The following is a 26,501-nucleotide window of genomic DNA, read 5'->3' as shown; positions in this document are numbered from 1 at the left end:
CTACGTAGTTGTAGAGTAAATTTGGAGAGGTCCGGAAGAAGTTGAACATCCGTAAATGGTGGCGGAAGAGGTTTCTTAGTCTTGAGGCCTAGCATGATACTTTCTTTCACGTGAAAAAAATGCACCCTCATTAAAATATCTCTTGGTACTGTGGCCGCCAGATGAGATGGTTTGGCAATCCTGTGGATTCTGTCCACTAGTAGATCTCTAGGGGGTGCGTCAGGCAGGATTAGGTGCATAAGCTCCTCTCGCATATTTGGGCAGGTCAGCAGGCAATATGGATTCAGGAACCCCTCTCAGCTTAATGTTGTTCCTTCGAGTCCTGTCTTCTAAATCTGCTAACTTAGCACGCATCCATTTCTGATCTTCTCTGATATCCTCACACATATCAATGACTCCATTAACAGTAGAAACACAGTCAGACATATTTTCTTCCACTCGAGACACTCTGCTGTCTAGGGAGTGAATATCTGCATTAACTTTGTGGAATAAGGAGGAGAAATCAGACATTAATGATGTCTGTAGCGACAGAAGCATGTCTTTGAGTGTTGAGTCAAGAACAGGCTGCCCAGAGGTAGGGAATGAGGCCATGGAGGAGTGCAGGGCCTGGTTTGATGTGAGGGGATTAAAAGCCTGGGCCTCGATTTCAGGCTGTGGCGGACGGCGGGGCGGCGTGTCTAGCCGCATTTTTGCCTTGGCTGGGCTCCTCGTGAGTGGATCACCCTCTGGGGGGTGTTCTAATTGGTCTGAGGGTACAGGAGTGAATGGATCAGCCGGGATTTCATCCGGCAGATCCGTGTATGAGTCCCGCGGCGTGGTTTGAAAGCTGACCTCCGCCGGTTTGAAAGCAAACACTGTCAGCTTCTGAGGTTTGTACTCGGTAAACCTCTTCCGCGATGTGGCTGCCATGGTCCGGGAGGGTTCCTGTAGTAGGATGGCTATGGATCACGTCTCCAACAGGCTGTGGTCACTGTCTAATTCCCCTGGGCTGACGAGCTAGCCGTTCAAGCTGCTTTCTCCATCGCCGGTCGGCCACGCCCCCCCAGAATATGATCTTATATACATGTTATTTGGGTGAACCTCCGCTTTAAGAGGGACATTTCAGGAAAAAATCTTTCCACAGCCCCCTTCATAGTACACTGAACCCCTGCACAGCATACGGACCCCCTGCTCAGCATACGGACCGCCTGCACAGCATATGGACCCCCTGCAGAGCACACGGATCCCCAGCACACGGACCCCCTGCACAGCACATGGACCCCCTGCACATTACACTGACCCCTTTCCCTACACATCACACAGCCTTTTTTCATTATAAACCCCCAGTCTCCTGGGACAGCATTGCCAGCATACTCTAGAGCAGGGCTTTTTTTTCAGGGGGAACTTGGGGGAACTCAGTTCCACCACCTCTGGCTCAGACACTTTGGTGCCTGCTCACCACAATCACTTGTAAACACAGAAGTCTGGTTTCTGTGTTTACAAGTGACAGCTCTGCACTCTGTGTGTGACTCCCTGAACTCTGCACTCTGCATGTAATGCAATTCTGGTATTTAATGCCCCTTTAAGACCCTTCTACTGTTTGTGAAATCTGAACGGGTCGTATTTGAGTTCCTGCACCTATTTTCTGAGAAAAAAAGCTCTGCTCTAGAGTTGAGAAAACTTCACTGTCAGCCCTTTCTGATATACCTCTCCTCCTGTGTCACTGTCATTGTAAATAAAAGCTTCTAAATACCTCAATTAACGCCGCTCTATCATGGACCTGGTCATGTGACTGCTCTCATGAGCTGCTTTATTGATGGTCACATGACCGCTCTCCTTCACCAATCAAAAGCTACACTCGAGTAGGAGGCGGGGCGGAGAAGGAGAGCGGCCTGAACGAGCAGAATTAATTGAGGTATTAGAGGCTTCGATTTATATGTAGAGTGACACAGGAGGAGCGGTGTATAAAGAAGGAGCTGCCAGTAATGTATTCTTAACTTTAAAGTATGGCAGTGCTGTCCCAGGCCAGGAGAGGCAGGAAAGCCAGCCTGACACTCCCCCAATGGGTGGCACCCGGGGCGGACCGCCCGATCCCTGCCCTAGTTGTTAAAAAAAAAATATTGGCGTATAACACGCAGGTACAGTTTGCCCTCTATTTTCAGGGGGAAAAGGTGCGTGTTATACACCGATAAATACAGTATTTGACTGCCTGCAGATTTTGTAAGTTTGCCTACTTACAAAGAAATATAGGGTCTATATTTTTTATCATAGGTGTATTTTAAATGATAGAGACAGAATATTAACCAAATATCCAGAAAAAAACACACAATACAAATGTTATAAATTGAATTGCAGTGAGTAAAATAACTAGTTGATCCCCAGACAAAACATGACTTGGTTCTTGGTGGAGAAACCCTTTTTTGGCAAGCACCGAGGTAAGACGTTTCTTGTAGTTGGTTACCAAGTTTGCACACATTTCAGGAGGGATTTTGGTCCACTTCTCTTTACAAATCTTCTCTAAATTCTTAAAGTTTCTTGGCTGTCTTCTGGCAACTTAAAGTTTCAGCTCCCTCCATAGATTTTCTATATGACAGACTGGCAAGGCCACTCCATGACCTTAATGTGCTTCTTCTTGAGCCATTCTTTTGTTGCCTTGGTGGTATATTTTGGGCCATTGTCATGCTGAAAGACGGGAAGAAGGTTCTCATCCAAGATTTTATAAAACATGGCTCTGTCCATTGGCCCCAAAGCATAATGTTTCTGCCTCCGTGCTTGACTGTAGGGATGGTGTTCTTAGGGTTGTAGTCAGAATTTTTCTCCCTCCAAACATGGCGAGTCCTCCCCCTCGAGAAGGCACATGTACAGTCATGCCAATGAACATCTAAATGATTCAGAGAAGGATTGGGAGAAAGCGCTGTGGTCAAATGAGACCAAAATTAAGCTCTTTGGCATTAACTCGACTCTCTGTGTTTGTATGAAGAAAAATTCTGACTATGACCATAAGAACACCATCCCTACAGTCAGGAACCAAAGTAGAAACGTGATGCTTTGGGGCTCTTTCTCTGCTAAAGGTACAGGCTTTGCCGTAATGAGGGGCCATGTATTGTAAAATCTTGGATGAGAACCTTCTTCCCTCAGCCAGAACACTCATGATGGGTCATGAATGGTTCTTCCAGCATGACAATGACCAAAAACATACTGCCAAGGCAACAAAGGAGTGGCTCAAGAAGAAGCACATTAAGGTCATGGAGTGGCCTAATCAGTCTCCAGACCTTAATCCTATAAAAAAAAGTATGGACGGAGCTAAAACTTTGAGTTGCCAAGAGACAGCTAAGGAACCCTAAGGGTTTAGAGAAGATCTGTAAAGAAGGGTGGACCTAAATCTCTCCTGAGATGTGTGCCAGCCTGGTCACCAACTACAAGAAACGTCTTACCTCCGTGCTTGCCAACAAGGGTTTCTCCACCAAGTTTTTGTACTTTTTTCTGGATTTTTGGTTGATATTCTGTCTCTATCTTTAAAATACACCTATGGTAAAAAGTATAGACCCTTCATTTCTTTGTAAGTGGGTAAACTTACAAAATTTGCAGGGGATCAAATAATTATTTCCCCCACTGTGTGTATATATATATATATATATATATATATATATATATATATATATATATATATATATATATATATATATATATATATATACACAATCATGGATTTGAAGTACACCTGTATAAGTTCATTTAACTATATGTCAAGATGTTTAGCGGGCATCCTAAGCCCCATGTCACTTACAACATAGCTAGCAAAGTGCAAAGCCTGAGCACTGCCACGAAGTGGAGGAGGACTGGCTTGTATTTTTAAAGCTCCCCAACAGTCTGTAAGCCCACAGGTAACACTGAAAAATTAAGTGAAGGCACTAAAGGACTGCTACAGACAGCAACATTACATACAAAGTACAGGTTTAAGACATTTTGGCTGATTGTAACTAAGGATGAGCCGAAAGATACATGTTGTGCAACTCGCATATTGTATCTTCAATACTATTATATTCTGGTTGGCTTAAGACAGAAAATGTAATTCAAGTCCCCACCAATAAATTCATACCAAAAAACTGTTAGGGAATAAATCTTAAAAAAAGTCACAATTGTGACTTTGCAGAAAATATTCATCTTTAAAGTACAATTTAAAGGCAAAACTTATTTTTTCAGTTTTGGGTAGAGCGGAGAGGGATTAGAACATCTATCAGGTTTTAATTGCCCTCTGTGCCCTCATTTGCCCTATTATTTATAGAAGTTTCCCATCACTTCCTGTTGTAGCTATAGGACAAGAAGTGAAGGGAAATCACAGATGGCATCATCTGAACATAGAAACTGTGGGATTTGGACTGTGGGAAAGTGTATTTCACTTTGAAAAATAAATGTTGTTAAAGCCTAACCCTGGGTTGTCTATGAATATAAATAGTTCATTTGAGCCAAGCTGGCCCAAATATACTACTGTAAATCCTTTAATAATAGATGCACCCCTGGGACTGCTGTACAATCATCAACTACATACTGTATACAGTGCTGTGCTCCAGCAGTGGTATGGGGACTTCCTGTTCCGTTTCTGGAACAAAATCCATTCATAGGAAGTCTTGTAATTTATGAATGAATGCAAAGCTTCCTCAGTATGAGATGAGGATAGTTTGTATAACACTTCCAGAGGGCACATCTAATATTAAAGAAAATTGTTTGTTTGGGCCAGCTTGGCACAAACAAACTATTTATAGTTATAGTAAACCTAGAGAGGTTTTAAATACGTTAAACCTGTGTTCACTTTAAATAGCCAAAAATATTCACGTAAAATTGGAAAAAATGCCAGCATATTAATGTGTACTCAAAGTGAACAAACGTTTAACTTGCTAAGTAAACCATCTCTACTGCTTTAGTAAATTTACCCCAGTGGATGAGGTCAGACACTTGACAAGGTACAAAATATTAAACTTCAGCTGACATTTGACCACTGAATTGTTGTCTTTAAAGGGCTATTTCACCTTTTCAGAAAAGATGAAATAGTGAACTAGTGAACGAACAGCTTACACCCTCCCCATCTCCTGGTACCCGCTGTACTTAGTACAGTTGGTTAGTGAGTTGTCAATGCCCATCAGCCAATGTAGTGGTCCAGGAATTTGAAATTCACACTCTTCTCCCTCTTAATTCGACAGGGCAATCTAATCACTCCTTCATGGAAGAAGGGGGAAAAAAGGGGGAAATACAGCGAGGACTGGGGTGAGGGGGAGTTTGTAGGGTGTTAAAGTATCACTTTAAGTATTACATACAGCCAATGCCCCCGATTTACTAAAGAATTTCTAAGAGGGTTCACACAATAAATTATTTCATCACATTAATACAAGGTTTTTTTTTTTACAAAAGGCAAATCCACTTTGCAAATCCTCTCAAAGTGCACTTAGAAATGCAGTCGCTGGAAATCTGAGGGGAAGATCTGAAATGAGGGGAAGCTCTGCTGATTTTATTATCCAATCATGTGCAAGCTAAAATTTTGTTTTTTATTTTCCTTGCATGTCCCCCTCGGATCTACAGTGACTCCACTTCCAAGTCCACTTTCAAGTGCACTTGGTGTGCAGAGTGGATTTGTCTTTAGTAAATAACCCCCACGGTGTACATTCTGCCTGCTCAATACTCCCCAGCGCCCCAGTCCATCATAGGCCCCTTTGTCAGTATTCTGTTGATTTGACCAATGTTACTAGAGATATCCACTGCAGACTCTAAAAAAATTAAAAACTGCCTTGTGAAAGCTGACATTCATTTGCACATCACAGGCTTCAAGAAGTTCACCCCCAGACCCTGTAGCCCTATTACGATTTCCTTACTTTTATGTGCTGGCACATGTTTCATAAGTCAACTTGTAAGAGAACTTTTTCCCTACAAATGATTATTTTTATTATTTAGTGGAAAAGCTTGCTGGTGTATTAGTAATATTTTGCTGTTTCCACTAGATGGTGCTGTCTTCCATACAATAGCAAAGTAATAATAACTATAGCTCAGTCATTACGATAGGATATCATACAGAAAAAGTATAGAAATACACTTGACGTTTTTTGTAGACCTTAATAACTGAAATTGAAAATAATTGAAAATTATAAAATGAAGTACAGTGAAATTCTGATCATCAGCCAGCAATTTAGGGAGATGTCAGCTTATTAATTATTCCAGATTGCTGCACAGCTAAAGAAAGTCTATGAATGGCAATTGTAAAAAAGAAAAGAAAAAGAAAAAGAGCAAGTGGTAGTTTTTGTTTTACTGACATTGGTGATAAATGATACATTTAGGAGATGTCAGATTATTAATTATTCCAGATTGCTGCAAAGTTATAGAAAATTTTGCAACGGTAATTGTAAAAAAGAAAAAGAAAAGCAAGTGGTAGTTTTTGTTTTACTGACATTGGTGATAATTGCTAAATGCTAATGTGTGATTGGATGGTGTGAGTGTAAGCACACAGGCCTGGACTGGCTGCCTTTTCATACTTATATATAGGAAGGAAGGGAACATAAGCAGACACCCCTTTTATCAAGGTAATGAAATAGTTGGCCAAGAGCATCTTACATGGCTGACAGCTGGTTCCCCCAAGACATGGCTAGGAGTGGTCTGTTACTGTACAAATTAGTATCATCTATTGATCTTGTTTTTGCAGCTGATTCAAAAGATGGCTTTGGTACAGTTTTACCTATTATCAAGCTTATCAAGCATCTAATATTATGGCAATCAGGGAAAGTTTTATCAGATTTATAGACTCTCTAACCTCATACAGACGATCAGATTTTCTGCGGACAAAGTGTAGGAATTTTGTCTGAAGGGCGTTGGCGCGAACTTGTATTGCATACAAACGGAAAAGAATTGTTGGCCAACAAATGCAAAACAACATGGTTTTTCAGCTCTTTAGCGCCACCCTTTGGGCAACTTCTGCTAATGTGTTATGGTAAACATTGCTTCTGAGCATGCCTGTTTGTACTTTGGAGTTGTCCAAAGTACTTGTGTACACACAATTGGATAATCAGACAACACACATTTGTTAAGAAAGAAAATAATTGCGCTAAACCCAAATACACACTCGTATTAAACAAGTGTATGTGAAGACCATTGTATCTATAAATGAATGATCCAATGGAATCATGAAGTCAGGGTTACCTACCCTGCTGATAATGGTATATAGAAACCCAGTGATCAACAACATGAGCAGTGATAAACCATAACTTCAAAATAATTAAGGTAAAAAATAACAATATTAGTGTTAGAAAGTCCATAAAGTCCAAGACTAATTTTAAAATTAGATAGTAAGTCCATATGATGGATAAAGACACCCGTGAAAATTCCAGAAATATTGTAGTTAATACACCAGACGTGAATCCTCCACCGATCATGCAGCTGCTTACCAGAAATCTGGGTCCTGCCGGACCACTATCCACATATCTCTCAACCAGAGATTTTGTAAGGCAGTAGTAACTCCTTCACTTGCACTAAACCACTCCGTGCTCAACGAGGGATATAGAAGACAACAAGACAGAGCTCCACATAGCATAAATCCGGGTAATTTATTTTAAAAAACAGTAGTAAGCATATATACATACAACTCACATTTAGGTTGAATAAACCAGCATTTGGCCTGTAACGCCGGCCGGACGTGTCCAGGAACAAAAGAAGGCCACTCGCTTGGAGGAATGAAGGGGATGGCGTCCACACGTCACTCAATCCACCCGACGCGTTTCGTGACAAGATCACTTCGTCTCGGGGTACCCCGAGACGAAGTGATCTTGTCACGAAACGCGTCGGGTGGATTGAGTGACGTGTGGACGCCATCCCCTTCATTCCTCCAAGCGAGTGGCCTTCTTTTGTTCCTGGACACGTCCGGCCGGCGTTACAGGCCAAATGCTGGTTTATTCAACCTAAATGTGAGTTGTATGTATATATGCTTACTACTGTTTTTTAAAATAAATTACCCGGATTTATGCTATGTGGAGCTCTGTCTTGTTGTCTTCTATATCCCTCGTTGAGCACGGAGTGGTTTAGTGCAAGTGAAGGAGTTACTACTGCCTTACAAAATCTCTGGTTGAGAGATATGTGGATAGTGGTCCGGCAGGACCCAGATTTCTGGTAAGCAGCTGCATGATCGGTGGAGGATTCACGTCTGGTGTATTAACTACAATATTTCTGGAATTTTCACGGGTGTCTTTATCCATCATATGGACTTACTATCTAATTTTAAAATTAGTCTTGGACTTTATGGACTTTCTAACACTAATATTGTTATTTTTTACCTTAATTATTTTGAAGTTATGGTTTATCACTGCTCATGTTGTTGATCACTGGGTTTCTATATACCATTATCAGCAGGGTAGGTAACCCTGACTTCATGATTCCATTGGATCATTCATTTATAGATACAATGGTCTTCACATACACTTGTTTAATACGAGTGTGTATTTGGGTTTAGCGCAATTATTTTCTTTCTTATTTATTATCTTTGTTTATACACAACCTAATTGCTGCTTATTAATCCCGATTTCTTACCTTAGCGCAGTTGTTTCCAACTATTTTCCAACACACATTTGTTGGCAGAAAATTTTAAAGCATGCTACCCCACATTTGTTGACCGAAAAGCCAACAACAATTGTCCAATGGAGCGTACAAATGGTCGGATTTTCCGACAACAGCCTGCCATCACACAATTACCATCGAATAATCTGATCGTGTGTACAAGGCTTTAGGTGCATAGTTAAAAGCATATTACTGGGGGAGATATTTACTAAACCCAGAGCACTCGGAATCTGGTTCAGCTGTGTAAGGTAGCCAATCAACTTCTAACTCAAACAATAAGCCCTCATTACAAAAGAAACAGAGTCGCGTCAAAAATTTTAAACAAATAAAATTATCAGGATATAATATAAGTCAAGTCCATAGATAATGATATTCCAGCATAAATCTCCAATGATAATACAGTTCATGCAAATATGAGGTCCAGGAAGTTCACACCACCAAAGTGACAGGTATTATGATAATAAAGTGATCCCTTCACCAAAGATGCAAGACCGCTTACCAGAGGTCAAGCTTTCTATGCAGTCGGCTATAACCCAGCCGCGGCCTTTATGGACTCACAGGATTACAGGGGGAGACAGGTCCCAGGGAAACGCCAGGCACGATCTCAGGCTCATCCGATGTTATGAATGAAAAAAGAAGGTGCACCATAGCATAATTCCATATAAAATGTGGCATTTATTAAAAACGTAAGCGTACTTACAAACATCAGTAAAAAAACAGCATGTAAAACGAAAGTGCCGGCCGGCAAACTCTAGGAGCCCTTCCTCCTTTGCGTGGTGACGTCACTGCACGTCCTACCAGATGCGTTTCGTCATCAATAGGACGTTCTCAATGGGAACGTTGAGAACGTCCTATTGAGAACGTCCTATTGATGACGAAAGGCATTTAAAAAAAACTTTTATTAAACTGTTGTCTAATCTTTCATTTTTTGGGCCGATTCACACTTGTGTGTGTGTGTGTGTTTTAACACATGTGTTGTCCTGAGGCTTGATGTGTTATGCCGCGTACACACGTTCATTTTTCGGGTTCTAAAAAATGAAGTTTTTTTTTAATGTCATTAAAAACGATTGTGTGTGGGCTTTAGAGCAGTTTTCGGGTTCTAAAAACTACCGTTCGTAATGGAGTAAGCACATTCATCACGCAGTAACAGACAGAAAAGCGCGAATCGTCTTTTACTAACACAAAATCAGCTAAAGCAGCCCCAAGGGTGGCGCCATCCGAATGGATCTTCCCCTTTATAGTGCCGTTGTACGTGTTGTACGTCACCGCGCTTTGCTAGAGCATTTTTTTTTCACGATCGTGTGTAGTCAAGGCCGTTTTAATGATCAAGTTGAAAAAAACTTCGTTTTTTTAGAGCCTGAAAAACATCATTTTTTAGAACCCGAAAAATGATTGTGTGTACGCGGCATTAGGGCAGCTCATTCATTTTGAATGGGCTGACAGTGCACCTCAATGCATTTAAAAACGTGAACTGTACTATTTTTGTCAAGGTGGTGCTCCAAAATATGCAGCACGTGCCTTCTAGTGTGCTGGCGTTACCAACTATTGTCTATGTACGTTGAGGTGCCATTAAAAAAATAGGCAATTTCCGTAACCCATAGGTGGGAAGCCAGCAATTATGTTTAGCGTTTTTTTTTTTAACAGACGGTCTATTGTATCCATGATGCAGCTGATATAACACATTCCATGATATTTGACATGCAAAGAATCCTTGATCCCCTTACACTATATGCATAGTGGTTCATACACATGTATAAGTCTGTCAATGGCTTTTGCTAGCTTGTCTATTAGTGTGCCTCAGCCATTGACTTGCAAAACAATGTCTTACATCTTAGATCAGTTAGATGCATTTTTTTCAGTATATGCATAACAGAAAAAAGCTCTGTGTACTGAACCTTGTCACTTTATACACAGTGACTGCTGAAGAACAGTGGTGTGAATATACATTTCCAAAGACTCCTTGGCATGGTCATACATAGTATGCATTAGTACATAGTAGTGGTAACCAATTTTGACAGAAGGACCTGAAATATTTTTATGCAAGAAGACATTGCAGATCTCTACACAGACATGCCCCCCACTGTGCAGACATCTGTGTGATCAAATGTTCTGGTACACAGTGTGCGAACATAAGCAATATGATCAATTGAAATCTAATTGTCTTGGCCCAGGGTTTTACTATCTGGGCCAACTAGTTCATGTGACATCCCTTTTCAGGGACAGCAGGGAAATGTGCTAATATTTACCTTATTACTTGCTTTCTTTTTTCGGTATTTTTTAATCTGGCCCTGATATTCATAGATGAGCGTACTTTCTGTTTTTTACATAATTCACTCGTTAATACCCTCTTCAAGTACAGCCCTTCATTAAATCTAATGAAAATGACTTGTGCTTTTTTGAAATGGCGAAAAAAATGTTTGCTTGACTGACTAGATGGTGTAGGAACCATGCAAATTAACATTCATTTCAACCTCCTGGGGTCGCTTTAAATTGTTTGTAAACCAAGAGAGCATGCTACTATCTCAAGTATAGGGCATGCCATCAACAATTAGTTAAAAGAGGAATCGCTTTACAAATAATTAGTAATTATCTGTTCATCTGTCTTATCTATGCTGGGAGAAGTCCTTGACCCCTCTCCAACGCACAGCAGGTGACTAACAGCCTCAGCTGTGTATGTTCCCCTATGAGACTGCACAGTGTCAGGGGGGGGTCCATTTCCTCCAGTGTCACATTACTTTCAGCTATCTGCTCTATGTCGTGCTGTATGCGACATCAAATCCCCATCCCGTACCTTCTTGAGCTAAAAAAAAAAGCTGTGTAAAATGTATGCTTTAGGAGGCTGTTAAGAATAAAGGGATGTAAATAAACAGGTACAATTTAAGTAGGCAGAATTGTTTCATCTCTGTGTATCACTTGAGGCTAGTCACTTCAGTGGGTATACAGTGGGGAAAATGATTATTTGATCCTCTACAGGTTTTGTAAGTTTGTCTACTTTCAAAGAAATTAAGGGCCAGATCCACATACATTTAGATAGGCGCATCGTATGTGAGATACGCTACGCCGCTGTAACTTACTTTTGAATTCTTCGAATCCACAAAGAATTTGCGCCGTAAGTTACGGCGGCGTAGTGTATATGTCGGCGCGTAATTCAAATCGGCGAGTAGGGGGCGTGTTTCATTTAAATGAAGCGCGTCCCCGTGCCGAATGAACTGCGCATGCGCCGTCCCTAAATTTCCCGCCGTGCATTGCGCTAAATGACGTCGCAACTACGTCATTTTTTTAACTTAGACGTGAATTACGTCCATCCCTATTCACGGACGACTTACGCAAAAAAAAAATTCAAATTTCGACGCGGGAACGACGGCCATACTTAACATGGCAAGTCTAACTATACACCGCAAAATACCAGCTTTAACTATACGCCGGAAAAAGCCGTCTAGAGACGACGTAAGAGAATGTGACCGCCGCGCGTACGTTCGTGGATAGTCGGAAAAAGCAAATTTGCATACCCGACGCGGAAAACGTCGCGAACTCCACCCAGCGGACGCTGAAGTATTGCATTTACGATCCAAAGGCGTACGAAGCCGTACGCCTGTCGGATCGAACCCAGATGCCGTCGTATCTTGGTTGGTTTGAGGATTCAAACTAAAGATACGACGCGGGAAATTTGAAAGTACGCCGGCGTATCAGTAGATACGCTGGCGTACTCTCTCTCTGGATCTGGCCCTCAGAGTCTATAATTTGTATCATAGGTGTATTTTAAATGATGTAGAGAAAATATCAACCAAAAATCCAGAAAAAAACCCCACATAAAACAAATGTTATAAATTGATTTACAGTTCAGTGAGTAAAATAAGTATTTGATCCCCAAGCAAAACATGACTTAGTAGTTGGTGGAGAAACCCTTGTTGGCAAGCACAGAGGTAAGACGTTTCTTGTAGCTGGTGACCAAGTTTGCACACATCTCAGGAGGGATTTTGGTTCCCTCTTCTTGACAGATCTTCTCTAAATCCTTAAGGTTTCTTGGCTGTCTCTTGGCAACTCAAAGTTTCAGTTCCCTCCATAAATTTTCTATAGGATTAAGATCTGGAGACTGGCTAGCCTGGCTGGCCTTACCTTATTGTGCTTCTTCTTGAGCCACTTCTTTGTTGCCTTCAGTCATTGTCATGCTGGAAGACCCATATACGACCCACCTTCAGTGTTCTGGTTGTGGGAAAAGGGTTCTCATCCAAGATTTTGCAATACATGGCCTGCCCATTGGCCCCTCAATGCAGCAGAGTCGGCCTGTACCTTTAGCAAAGAAACAACCCCAAAGCATAATGTTTCCACCTCCATGCTTGACTGTAGGGATGGGGTTCTTAGTGTTATAGTCAGCATTTTTCTTCCTCCAAACATGGCAAATCCCCCTCCTCAAGAAGGCACATGTACAGTCATGCCAATGGACATCTAAATGATTCAGAGAAGGATTGGGAGAAAGTGCTGTGGTCAGATGAGACCAAAATTGGGCTCTTTGGCATTAACTCGACTCGCTGTGTTTGGGGGAAGTAAAATGCTGACTAGGACCCTAAGAACACTGGGCCAGATTCACAGAGGAGATACGACGGCGTATCTCCTGATACACCGTCGTATCTCCTGTCGTATCTATGCGGCTGATTCATAGAATCAGTTCCGCATAGATAGCCCTAAGATCCGACAGGTGTAATTGACTTACACCGTCGGATCTTAGGATGCAATACTTCGGCCGCTGCTGGGGGGATTTTGCGTCGTATTCCAGCGTCGGGTATGCAAATGAGCAGTTACGGCGATCCACAAAGTTTTTTCCCGTCGTTACGTTGTCGCTAGTAAATTTTTCCCGTCGCAAATTTACACCTGCTTTAACATTGCTTAACTTTAGTCGAGCCATGTTAAAGTATGGCCGTCGTTCCTGGGTCGAATTTCAAATTTTTTTTGTTTTCACGTAAGACGTCCGGGAATACGAATGGACGCTACGCACGTCCCTGTTCGAAAAAATGACGTCACTGCACGCAAAGCACGGCCGGAATTTCAAGACGGAGCATGCGCAGTACGTCCGGCGCGGGGGCGCGCCTAATTTAAATACATTTTAATTGGGCGGGCTTGCGCCGGACGACTTTACGTTACACCGCCGCAAGTTTCCAGGTAAGTGCTTTGAGGATCGGGCACTTACACTGAAAACTTGAGGCGGTGTAACGTAAATGGGTTACGTTACACGGCCGCAATTTTTTGTGAATCTGGCCCACTATCCCTACATTATGCTTTGAAGCTGTTTTTCTGCTACAGGTACAGGCCAACTTTGCCACATAGAGGGGCCAATGGACAAGACCATGTATTGTAAAATATTGGATGAGAACCTTCCTACCTCAGCCAGAACACTAAAGGTGGGTCATGGATGGGTCTTCCAGCATGGCAATGCCCCAAAACAAAGGCAACAAAGAAGTGGCTCAAGAAGAAACACATTAAGGTCATGGAGTGGCCTAGTCAGACTCCAGACCTTAGTCATATAGAGAATTTATGGAGGGAGCTGAAATTTTAAGTTGCCAGGAGACAGCCAAGAAACCTTAAGGATTTAGAGAAGATTTGTAAAGAAGAGTGACCAAAATCCCTTCTGAAATGTGTGCAAACCTGGTCACCAACTACAAGAAACGTCTTACCTCTGTGCTTGCCAACAAGGGTTTATCCACCAAGTACTAAGTCATGTTTTTTTCACGATTTTTGGTTGATATTCTGTCTCTATCATTAAAATACATCTATGATCAAGACTATAGACCTGTTATTTCTTTGTAGGTGGACAAACTTACAAGATCTACAGGGGATCAAATAATTATTTTCCCTACTATATATAAGGGTTTACAACCACTTTCATAAAAAAAACAAAGGGCACAGAAACACATTTTTTTTTTGGTGGGGGTACTGACACTTTAGAATAATATTGGGCTCAGGAAACAAATTTTATTTTTGAGTCCTATACAATTCATGTAAGAAAACCCAACATTTTACAAAACCAGATGTCAGCGCAATCCTATTGTAAAATTAGGCTGGCTTCAGACCTATTTGTCTCCACTTTCATTTTTTTTTTTATTATTATTTTAGACAGATTCCTTCTCATGCATTGAAATGTTCTGCCATTTCTAGCAAAGGCCCTTTGAGGGTTAAGAAAATGGATATAAACTTTTTTTGGCCTATGCATGTCAATGCAACACATAGGCCCGGATTCACGTAGCACTTACGCCGACGTATCTACAGATACGCAGCGTAAGTGTAAATGTGCACCGTCGTATCTATACGCCGTGCCCATAGAACTAGATACGCCTGAAAATAGGCTTGGGCGCATATTTATGCTGGCCGCCTCATTGCAAATATGCAAATGAGGGAGATACGCTGATTTACGAACGTACTTGCGCCCGGCGCAGAACTATACGCCGTTTACGTAAGGCATACGTCCGGCGTAAAGTTATTCCACCTAAAGGAGGCGCATCCCATGCAAAGGTATGGACGACGGAACACCCGTCGTATTTTACGTTGTTTATGTAGTAGTACGTAATTGGGGCTGGGCGTAGGTTACGTTCACCTCATAGGCATTGAGCCGTCGTATCTTAGGGAGTATGTTCGACGTGATTCTGAGCATGCGCGCGCATGCGCCGTTCGTTCAGACCATCATTTGCATGGGGTCACGGTTCATTTAAATGGATCACGCCCACCGTCCACCTACTTTGAATTAGGTGGGCTTACGCCGAATGATTTACGTTATGCTGGCGCAACGTAGGGAGCGAGTGCTTTGTGAATACTCGGCTTGCCACTCTGGGATATGTCGGCGTAGCGCATATGAGATGCGCTACGCTGGCACAAAGATGCACCGATCTACCTGAATCTGGCCCATAGTGTATACACCGATCTACCTGAATCTGGCCCATAGTGTATACATAAGCTAGCAGCTTTAAAACAATGGTAAACCTTCGCACATGTGTTAAATGGCGGAAAACCCCTAAGTGTTAATGACCCTCTTAAGCTGGTTTGTTTAATTGCTAGGCTCCTTGTCTCTCACGGTGTCACTTTGTCTTATCCATGATTCAGAACAAACATGCAATCAGATCTAGTATTCCCTTGGAGCTTAAACCAAACATTGTAATGTCCTATTTTCCAAGCACTGTTACTAATGACCAATGGCAGACTAATTTATTGGTCAGATAAGAGATAATTTCCCATAAAAAAACACATGCCTCTAAAAATGAATAAACGTTACCATTCTAAAATATATAACAGTTAATTATTCTTAATCATTTTCAAATTTGTTTTGCTTCTTGGATAGATAATTATACAGATAGACAAAAAATGGTATTCTTGGTGCTGCTGGGTCCCTATTATTATAAACCCCTAGGTATTCAATACAATTAAAATAACTGGAAACTAGCAATGCTGGCTCTGAGTAAATCTGTCTTTTATCCGCTATGTTTTCCAAATCTGCTTCAAAATTGTGTGAGCAATCATTAGATCATAAAAAAACATGGTAAAAAAGAAAAAAGGGGGGACCAAGATTAGGTGAAGTTTTGCGGTACCCAAAAATTACAAATTTGTTTTATAAAAATACAAACATTTTTATTGTTCACCATATCATTTAAAACACTGTTTATATCAATTCCAGCCATACAACGAACCTTCATCATATTATCCCATATGTTTTGTCAAACATTTTGTATTTTTTTACTATTTTTGCCATGCTTTAAACAGGATGCAGCTGGCAAACATATATGTTAATGTTTCAGAGAAAATCACTTTAATAAGGGGTTTTGAATAGACTATTTATTGACAAAGTAACGATTAAAGTGATTATAAATGATCACCTTGTAAAACAACCCATTCCGTTTGAAATATAAATGAAATGCAAAACATTTTTGTGTAGATTTAAAAAAAAACATTATAAATACCGTACTTTTTTTTTATAAGTGATCACATTCCCTCTGTTCTCAGTTGCATAAGAGCTGTGAGAGGAGAAACAACAGTACACTGAGCTTCCCAGTGAAGGGCTGTGCAGCAGGGGCATGTCAGGACAAGTCTGACCATTGGAGGAGAGCATACTGAGTTCCCAGTGCAGCTATAGAACGGACCACGATGTGCTCTCCTGCTTAGCGTGGTCAGTTTTTAACAGGAAAGTAAGGGAACTAGCAGGAACACCGGAGACTTCACATAAAAAAAACAATACAAAGGGACCAGTTGACTTTCTCATACATGTACACGGTACAGCATGTAAATATCAGGAATATGAACTGTGTGGCGTAACAAACGCTTTAAATAACATACTATGGAAACTATCAATGGTCAGTTTTTTCTGAATAAAGTGTATGTAACCCTAAATCTGTTTTTCATTATGTTTGGCATCATTGCTTTAATGTACAGGGTGGGCCATTTATAAGGATCCACCCGGGTGGGCCATTTATATGGATACACCTTAATAAAATGGGAATGGTTGGTGATATTAACTTCCTGTTTGTGGCACATTAGTATATGTAAAGGGGGAAACTTTTCAAGATGGGTGGTGACCATGGCGGCCATTTTGAAGTCGGCCATTTTGAATCCAACTTTTGTTATTGGTGTATCCAAATAAATGGCCCACCTTGTATAGAGTTTTATTTTTGTTGTGCTCAATAGCAGCACATCCTGTTTCAGGTTGACATCACTAAGCCATTGCTTCACAATTGGCCTCCTGTAGACTTACCCCAACAGCCAACGGAAGGTATGCACATGACTGGCTGACAGCTCTGTTGCTAATTGATAGGCAGCAGGTTAGAATTATCAGCCCATAACAGGAAGTTCCCAGGTAGGAAACTTAAGAAACTTGTATACAGAAAGACATGATGTCCAACGTACTGAAAAATAGATTTAGGATCTACATACTGTACACTTTAGAGGAAACCTGTGCTGAGAGAAGTATGTAGGCTACCAATGCTGCCCCACCTTCTGAAAATGCTATTTGTCTGGTTGTCATGCTAATTTTCCCTTTTTCTGAGTCACTGGCCCAGAGCTAGTATGCAGACGGAGGTCAGCAATGGCATGCACCAATATTTCTTTCAACAAAGATTTTCTTGGAAAATTATTATTTTCTTAGGATGGAAGTACACTGCAGTAAAGGCATTCTTTTAAAACAAAGCAAACAACATAAGAGCAGACGGTTTATAACACCAATACTATTCAGCTGGCCATTCCCCTAACTACTACAGAAATGATTCATTCTCAATGAGCAAATCCTTAGTCTAGTGTAAATGTTAAATAAATAAAACTACTGTTTGAAAAAAAGGAATTGACATTTCACTGGAACGGATGGCTTCCGTTCACCTTGCCCCTATAATTAGCTTACCATGCTTCCTTAATATCACTTTAATTATACAGAAAGGGCCAGATAAAAGCCCTTATGCAATAAACTGCATGTAAGTTAGAAAACAGCTTACACTGTCAAAAAGGAACAGTTATGATCTCCTTTCTTTCCCAAACCACACATGCCCCATGAACCACATCCTATTTTCTGATGCCATGAAGAGTTTTCTAATCAAGGTGCGTCATTTTCATACATGTACAGTAAATGGCTGTGTTCCATGACATGTAGACTTGGTGTGTAGATTTCACTGCATGTCCTCAGTCTCATACATGATCGCTTTTGTGAAAATAGGCATTTCAGATAACTGCATGCACTCTCCACATCATGCCCACCATTAAGCCCATCAATATGTGAAATATGTCCAGATATGTAAAGATCACTGGCTGTGTCTAATCCACTGTATGTCTATCACCTTATGTGTGCTTGTAGTTTTCGTAAGGCTTTTTATCAAAGCAAAAAAAAACATGTTTTGACTAAAATAGAGGTGCAATAGTGCCCCATATAGTCCCTATGGATAGCTTCTAAATAGTGGAGCAGATCCATATCAGAGATACAGATCAGAGATACGCTACGCCGCCGTACCTTACCTGGCTTTAGTTCGAATCCAGGAACATTTCGCACCATAAGTTACGGCGGCGTAGTCTTTCTCTGGCGGCGGAATTCAAATCGGCGATTAGGGGGCGTGTTTCATTTAAATGAAGCGCGTCCCCACACCGAATGAACTGCGCATGCGTCGTCCCGAAATTTCCTGCCGTGCATTGCGCTAGGACGTCATTTTTTTTAACTTAGACGTGAGTTACGTCCATCCCGATTCACGGACGACTCACGCAAAAAAAAAATTCAAATGAAACGCGGGAACGACGGCCATACTTAACATGGCAAGTCTAACTATACGCCGCAAAATACCAGCTTTAACTATACGCCGGAAAAAGCCGACTAGAGACGATGTAAAAAAATGCGACGGCCGCGCGTACGTTCGTGGATCGTCGGAAATAGCTAATTTGCATACCTGAGGCGGAAAACAACGCAAACTCCACCCAGCGGACGCCGAAGTATTGCATCTACGATCCGAAGGCGTACGAAGCCGTACGCCTGTCGGATCTAACCCAGATGCCGTCGTATCTTGGTTTGAGGATTCAAACTAAAGATACGACACGGGAAATTTGAAAGTACGCCGGCGTATCAGTAGATACGCCGGCGTACTCTCTCTGTGGATCTGGCCCATTGACACAATTTTGGGTCGTGGCATATATTAATATACCAGAGAAGTCTAAAGACAACCCTTTAAGTTTAGAAACAAAGTTAAAGGGGATGGAGCATCCATTGTTCTGCTTCTTTTTTTTCAAAATCCCAACAGTTTCAGGCCACACTGTCCTTCTACAAGCTCTATGGACACAAGGAAGGGCACTGCTTCCCGAAACTGTTGGAACCGTGAATAAAATGAAGCATCCCTTTTATGCATTGGATTATACATTAGATAGATAGATAGATAGATAGATAGATAGATAGATAGATAGATAGATAGATAGATAGATAGATAGGTGGAGATCTACAGTATATACAAAAATAGTATTAAAAACAAAGGAAAACACAAGCACAGCTTGGATTGGCATATCTTCCCTATCTCCATCTCTCCAGAGTTACAGTAACCAAAAAGAGATAAGGGAGATGAAGTGATTGTGAATAAACTCTTGCTCAAAATGAATGAAATGACTGCACAGCTTAAATGGGTGTGCATAGCTATTCATTTTAGAAGCAGTGTGCAGTATAACACCATATATTGATTGCCATAGCATGTTGTATAAGCATGATTTGCATGGACTAATAAATGAATATCATATATAAGTATGATATTTATGCAGAATAGTAATGAATGCATGCATGTTTTAGACCAGTATTTGTTTCTCAAACTAACTTAAATTGTGATGCTGTTTCGATGTATGGTAATATTATGCTCTTGACTCTGATGCAGCATGTTGTGTAAAGCAATAAGCTATTCTTTCTTTAACCCAATTCTGCTTAGTAAAATTTACAGTTTTGCATAAATTAAGAAATGCAGTTTATTCAAGAAAGTTGGTAGATGTTTTACAGACACAAGCTCTATACTTTCTGAAAAAGGACTTTAGTCAAGTAGAAAGTAGAAAATGTAAATGTAAATGTTTCAAGTAGAAAATGTAAATTATGGTGGACAAAGGTTCTGCTATTGTTTAGGATGATGATGCACTTTTCAATTAGTTGAATACACTGCAACAACAGGATTTTAAGGTGGGTGGTCTCTCGGAAAGAAAATCAACACGTTAAAAAAAAATCTACTTTATTTAAAAAATCTAGAAAATTAACCACTTAAGGACCCCTTCATGGCGATATATGTTGGCAGAAGGGCACGGCTGGGCACAAGAACGTACCTGTACGTCCTCTTTAAGAGCCCAGCCGTGGGGTCGCGAGCGCGCCGCCGCCGGCGCTTTTACAACCCGGTCCGAAGCTCCACGACCGTTGGTGTCCCGCGATCGGTCACAGGAGCTGAAGAACGGGGAGAGGTGTGTGTAAACACACCTTCCCCGTTCTTCATCTGTTCCCTGATATAGGGAAAGATGATCACTGACGTCACATGTCCAGCCCCACCCCCCTATAGTTAGAAACACATATGAGGTCACACTTAACCCCTATAGCACCCCTTATAGCACATTTCACTGTGAAAATGACAATGGTTCCAAAAATGTGTCAAAATGTCGCAGTCATGAAAAAAAAACGCTGGTCGCCGCCATTAGTAGTAAAAAGAAAATTATTAATAAAAATGGCATAAAACTATCCCTTATTTTGTAAACGCTATAAATTTTGCGCAAACCAATCGATAAACGCGTATTGCGATTTTTTTTACCAAAAATAGGTAGAAGAATACGTATCGGCCTAAACTGAGGAAAACAAAAATGTATATCTTTTTTGGGGATATTTTTTATAGCAAAAAGTAAAAAACATTGCATTTTTTTCAAAATTGTCGCTCTATTTTTGTTTATAGCGCAAAAAATAAAAACCGCAGATGTGATCAAATACCACCAAAAGAAAGCTCTATTTGTGGGGAAAAAATTACGCCAATTTTGTTTGGGAGCCACGTCGCACGACAGCGCAATTGTCAGTTAAAGCGACGCAGTGCCGAATCGCAAAAAGGGGCAAGGTCCTTAACCTGCATAATGGTCCGGGTCTTAAGTGGTTAAAGGGGTACAAAGACACCATTTAAAAAAATGGTACAGGACATTAACCCCATCAAATATATTTCTTAACAATGATGTTTCTTCCCCACATTGTCAATATGGTGCAAATTACATGGTGACTTAAAGGAGTTGTAAAGTCAGAAGGTTTTTTATCTTAATGCATTCCATGCATTAAGATAAAAAGCCTTCTGTGTGCAGCAGCCTCCCTCGGCCCCCTAATGCTTACCTGAGCCCCATTCTCTGTTCAGCGATGTCCACGAGTGTCTCAGCCATCTGAGACTCTGCCTCCTGATGGCTGAGAAACAGCAGCAGCGCCATTGGCTGCCACTGCTGTCATTCAAAGTCAGCTAGCCAATCAGGCGAGAAAGGGGTGGGGCCGGGCCACAGCTCCATGTCTGAATGGATACACGGAGCTGTGACTCCGCTCGAGTGCCCCCATAGCAAGCTGCTTGCTGTGGGGGCACGCAACAGGAGGGAGGTGCCAGGAGCACAGAAGATGGACCAGAGAAGAGGAGGATTCAAAATCCACTGCACAGATTAGGTAAATATAACATGTTTGTTATTATTATTGAAAAAAAATTAAACTTTACAATCACTTTAATATCAATGAATAATCCACAGACAAAGAACCAAACATGTTTTGCTCAAACTGGCTTTACCTGGGGAAAAAGGGGGTGATATGTTTTGATTAGTTCTAAATCTACCCATAACAGCTGGGATTGAACTTGTAATAAAGGTCGTCCTGACCACAGTAGTCTTTATGGTCAGAGAAATCATTTGACATTGCAAACAAGTGGATTGAAAAATCCTGACAAAGCATGTCATCATAAGCATCCCATGAGGGTTTTGATTTTCCACTAAAATTTCCTGTGACTGCTCCCCTGTTTTAACTTCTATACATGTGCAGCATGTTCCTAATGGCCTTAAACGGCCTTACTGGGGATTGAGAACTAATCAGAGCACACTTTTTTCCCTGAAGAAGCCCATTTGGCTGAAATGCGTTGGATTCTTGCCTGTGGATAAGTTTTAAGTAGACATATAATTGGCACCATAATGGCAATGTACAACAGAGACATCATTGTTTAGAAATATATTTGATGGGGTTGATGTTCTGTAACATTTCTCATACTACTGGTATGTGTAAAGATGTTTAAACTTCTTTTTTTAACATGTGTTGATCTTTTCCTTGTTTTAGAGAGTTGCAGTGTATCTATTTGAAAAGTGTTATTGGATTTGGAGAGTTATTGGGTTTCGATTGTTCTGACCCATGGGGATGATTTAGGATGAGGATGCAGAAATGAGAGACCCCTCCTTGTCACTACATGGAGGTGTCAAAATAGGAATATTTTTCCAAGCAATAAAGACATTGTAAGGAGCTCTAACTCTTCCTTGCACTACTAAAAAATTTAATTGTATCCCTGTTGGAGGAATTTCCTATCACTTTATTTTCTTATAGAAAGTAAGGGCAATCCTGCTCAATATGTACACTGGGGGCAATAAAATCCTGACAATGTTTTAACCCCTTTGTGCTCTGTCTAGAACAAAATATATTGTTTTATAAACATAGGCAATAAAGATTTTGACCAGTCTTGAGCTATAAGATAAATTATAAGTGCTTGGTTAAGCTTGAAAAAGCCTTCTAAGGCCTCGTACAGACGAGGGGACAGTCCGCTGAAAACGGTCCGCCGGACCGTTTTCAGCGGACATGTCTCCTCTGAGATTTCTGTCTGATGGTTGTACACACCATTAGACAGAAATCCGCGCCGACAGACAGCGAGGTGACGTGTCCGCGCCATCGCCGACGATGACGCGGCGACGTGCACGACGTGCACGACGCTGGAAGGTCAATGCTTCCACGCATGCGTCTAAGTGATTCGACACATGCGAGGGATGGCGGCCGCTCGGACATGTACGGTAAATCTGTATAGACGACCGAACATGTCCGACGGACAGGATTCCAGCGGACATGTTTCTTAGTATGCTAAGAAACATGTGTCCGCTCGAAAACGGTCAGGTGGACAAATGTCCACTGGAAACCTGTCCGGTCGGCCGTACACACGACCGAACATGTCTGCTGAAACTTGTCAGCGGACCAGTTTCAGCAGACATGTTCGGTCGTCTGTACGATGCCTAAAAGGCACGGCAATTGAGCTGTCTTGCTTTGAAATGGCTTAAAACAACACAAGATAAGCAGGAAAAACAGTGGTAGAATGAATGACAGAGCAGAGTTATGTTGAGGTGCCTACTTATGACAAAATCCATAAGCCAATATTTTTTCAACGTGGTTTAACTGGGTCTTTATCATGTTTTGAGAAAATCTGAGAAAATGTTATTTGAGGTATGGCTTTCCATTGTGCAATGACCTTTATGTCACATATGTGCCACTTTAGAGCACTCTTATTTACAGCAGGGGTAATGTCATTCGGATAAATCTAGTATAATCCTTCCATCCAGGATAGCAGTGTACCTAACACCACCCCATGTAAATGTCATATTATCAATTGTTTCTCATACTAGCATAGTATGGTAGCACAGTAACTTACAAAATAAGTGGATTTCTGTTATGTCTGTAGAAGAAGGTAAGTAGAAAAAAACAGTCACAAAATCCAATACTCCCCATTGTCCTGATATGAAACATTAGACACCAAGCAAACATCTTTAAGTTAAGAGTCATTTTCTGAGGAGTGAGAACATTCAATACAATTGTTACTTTACTCCTAGAAAGATAAGTGTTTTCGCTGCTTGATAAATCTAGCTACACACAAACATGTTTTACAATGTATTTCTGCTGCTATATAAATATGGATGATTTCCATTTTCTCTGACTACAGAGGCAAGTAATAGTAGCCATGAGTCTCGTATTGGTCTAGCAGAAGGTCTGGAATCACGAGAGAAGACAATTATACCACTTGTGATCGTGTCATCCTTGACCTTTATTTGTCTTGTGGTTCTTGTTGGTATTCTAATATACTGGCGGTAAGTATTCTGGTTTCTTACCTATGTATGTATGTAAAAGCCTTAAATAAAACGTGTAAATAAGTTGTAAACAATATTTTCTAAAGCAGGTACACGTTATACAACATACATATGCAATGCAAGTTCATTAATACAAATAAAAATGAGGTAATAAACAAACTAAGCTTCAGGCAAGCAGCTAAATATAGATTTGAGCTTCATCTATGTTAAATGTCTTACTTGCTAAAGATTTATAATTCTGTTCAACCAGTCAGCCTTACCAGATAGTTGAGGAAAGTGAAAAATTAGCACTGGACTCGCAATGTTATCTTATTTGTACTGTTATCTTAAAGCCCTACTAGAAAGGGCAGACTAATACGATCTTGACTCTTCTTTCTCCTTCTATCGGGAAGCTACCAGACTAAATTAACAGAAATGGCTCAGAGTGCTGCCACTTCCTCACTAAATACTGGATACCAGCATTATGTCAAAGTGTTTGACACAGTTCCTCACACATGGCTAATGTGTTAATTAAAGTCTACAGACTTGGAAAATTCCATTTGTAAATAGATAGAAAAGACCATATTGAGAGGGTAGTGATTAATGTGTTATTCTCTGAATGGTCTAAGGTTATTAGTGCTGTACCCCAAAGTTCAGTGTTGGGACCCTTAAGGCCCCGTACACACGACCAGTTTCCTCGGCAGAATTCAGCTTCCGACCGAGTTTCTGGCTGAATTCTGCCGAGGAAACTGGTCGTGTGTACACTTTCGGCCGAGGAAGCCGACGAGGAGCTCGACGAGGAAATAGAGAACATGTTCTCTATTTCCTCGTTGTTCTATGGGAGCTCTCGTCCCGCCGAGCTCCTCGGCGGCTTCAGTGCTGAACTGGCCGAGGAACTCGATGTGTTTGGCACGTCGAGTTCCTCGGCCGTGTGTACGAGGCCATACTGTTTAATATATTTTTAAATGATATTGGGTTTGGGATTAAAAGTACCATTTCAGTGTTTTCAATTGACACCAAGCTATACAGTAGAATTATGTCCTTGCAGTATGTCTCCAACTTACAAGCCAACTTCAATGCCCTATTTAATTGGGCAACTATGTGGCAAATGAGGTTTCATGTGGATAAATATAAAGCTATGCACTTGGGGGCTAAAAACATGCATGCATTATATATACTAGGAGGAGAAAGGCTGGGGGAGTCAATGGTGGAGAAGGATCTGGGTGTTCTGGTAGATCGTAGACTTAAAGCGGGGGTTCACCCTATCGACAGGAAAAAAAAAAATTTTTTTTCTTTTACCTTTAAATCAGGCACTGTAGCGCGAGCTACAGTATGCCTGTCCCGAATTTTTTCCCCCCATACTCACCTTGTAGTCGTCCATCGAAGATACCGGGGAATGGGCGTGCCTCTGGAGACGGAGGATGATTGACGGCCGGCTCTGGCGCGTCACGCTTCTCCGGAAATAGCCGAAATAGGCTTGGTCTTCACGACGCGTGCGCATAGCCTGTGCGCACGCGCCGTGAAGAGCCGAGACCTACTCCGGCTGTCTTCGGGGAGAGTGACGTGCCAGGGCCGGCCGTCAATCATCCTCCCTCTCCATAGGCACGCCCATTCCCCGCGGGAGCCGGAATCTACGATGGACGACTACGAGGTGAGTACGGGGTTAAAAAAATCGGGACAGGCATACTGTAGCTCGCGCTACAATGCCTGTCTCGATGGAAAAATCATGTGGGTCAGGGTGAACTACCGCTTTAAATCCCAACTCCGGACAATTTTTTTTCCCATGCAGTTGGGCTCAGCCAACACTGCATGAGTTAACTGTTTTGTCTAGGGGTTAACACAGAGCTTATAATTACCCAATCCTTAATTTTTCGGAAAATGCCACTCCCCACGCCCAGTGGTGGACTGTTCCTCACTTCTTCACATCCATAGTTACATAGTAGGTGAGGTTGAAAAAAGACACAAGTCCATCAAGTCCAACCTATATGTTTGATTATATGTCAGTATTACATTGTATATCCCTGTATGTTGTGGTTGTTCAGGTGCTTATCTAATAGTTTCTTGAAACCATTGCCCCCCCCCCCCCCCCCCACTGAGTCCACCGCCTATGGAAGGGAACATGCAGCACTAAAACACTTCAAGATGTGCATGAAGATGTGAACCATAGTGCTGCTGTTTTATAATGCTAGAGTCCAACAAAAAAATAAGTTTATTAGCAGTTTTCTTTTTTGGCTCTGGTCCAACCAAGCAGAATATTATATCATATGGTTTTCATAACATAATCAAAAACTCTACATTGTTGGTGGTCCTTGATATGAGCATAGTCTTTGCAGACACTTTGAAATTTTCACTCATGCATCATCAGTCTCAATTACTCTTGTCTGTTT

General features: G+C 41.3%; 1 protein-coding gene across 1 annotated transcript in view; it reads left to right on the top strand.

Moving 5' to 3' along the window:
- Positions 1-26,501, top strand: part of PTPRZ1 (protein tyrosine phosphatase receptor type Z1) — a 291,887-nt gene that overhangs the window by 192,655 nt on the left and 72,731 nt on the right. Inside the window, 2 exon segments of the mRNA XM_040343736.1 lie at positions 18,112-18,126; positions 23,991-24,135. Coding sequence (XP_040199670.1) covers positions 18,112-18,126; positions 23,991-24,135 — 160 coding nt within the window.

Source organism: Rana temporaria, chromosome 3 (assembly GCF_905171775.1).
Source record: "Rana temporaria chromosome 3, aRanTem1.1, whole genome shotgun sequence".
NCBI lineage: Eukaryota > Metazoa > Chordata > Amphibia > Anura > Ranidae > Rana > Rana temporaria.
This window is presented reverse-complemented; position numbering and strand designations above follow the sequence as displayed.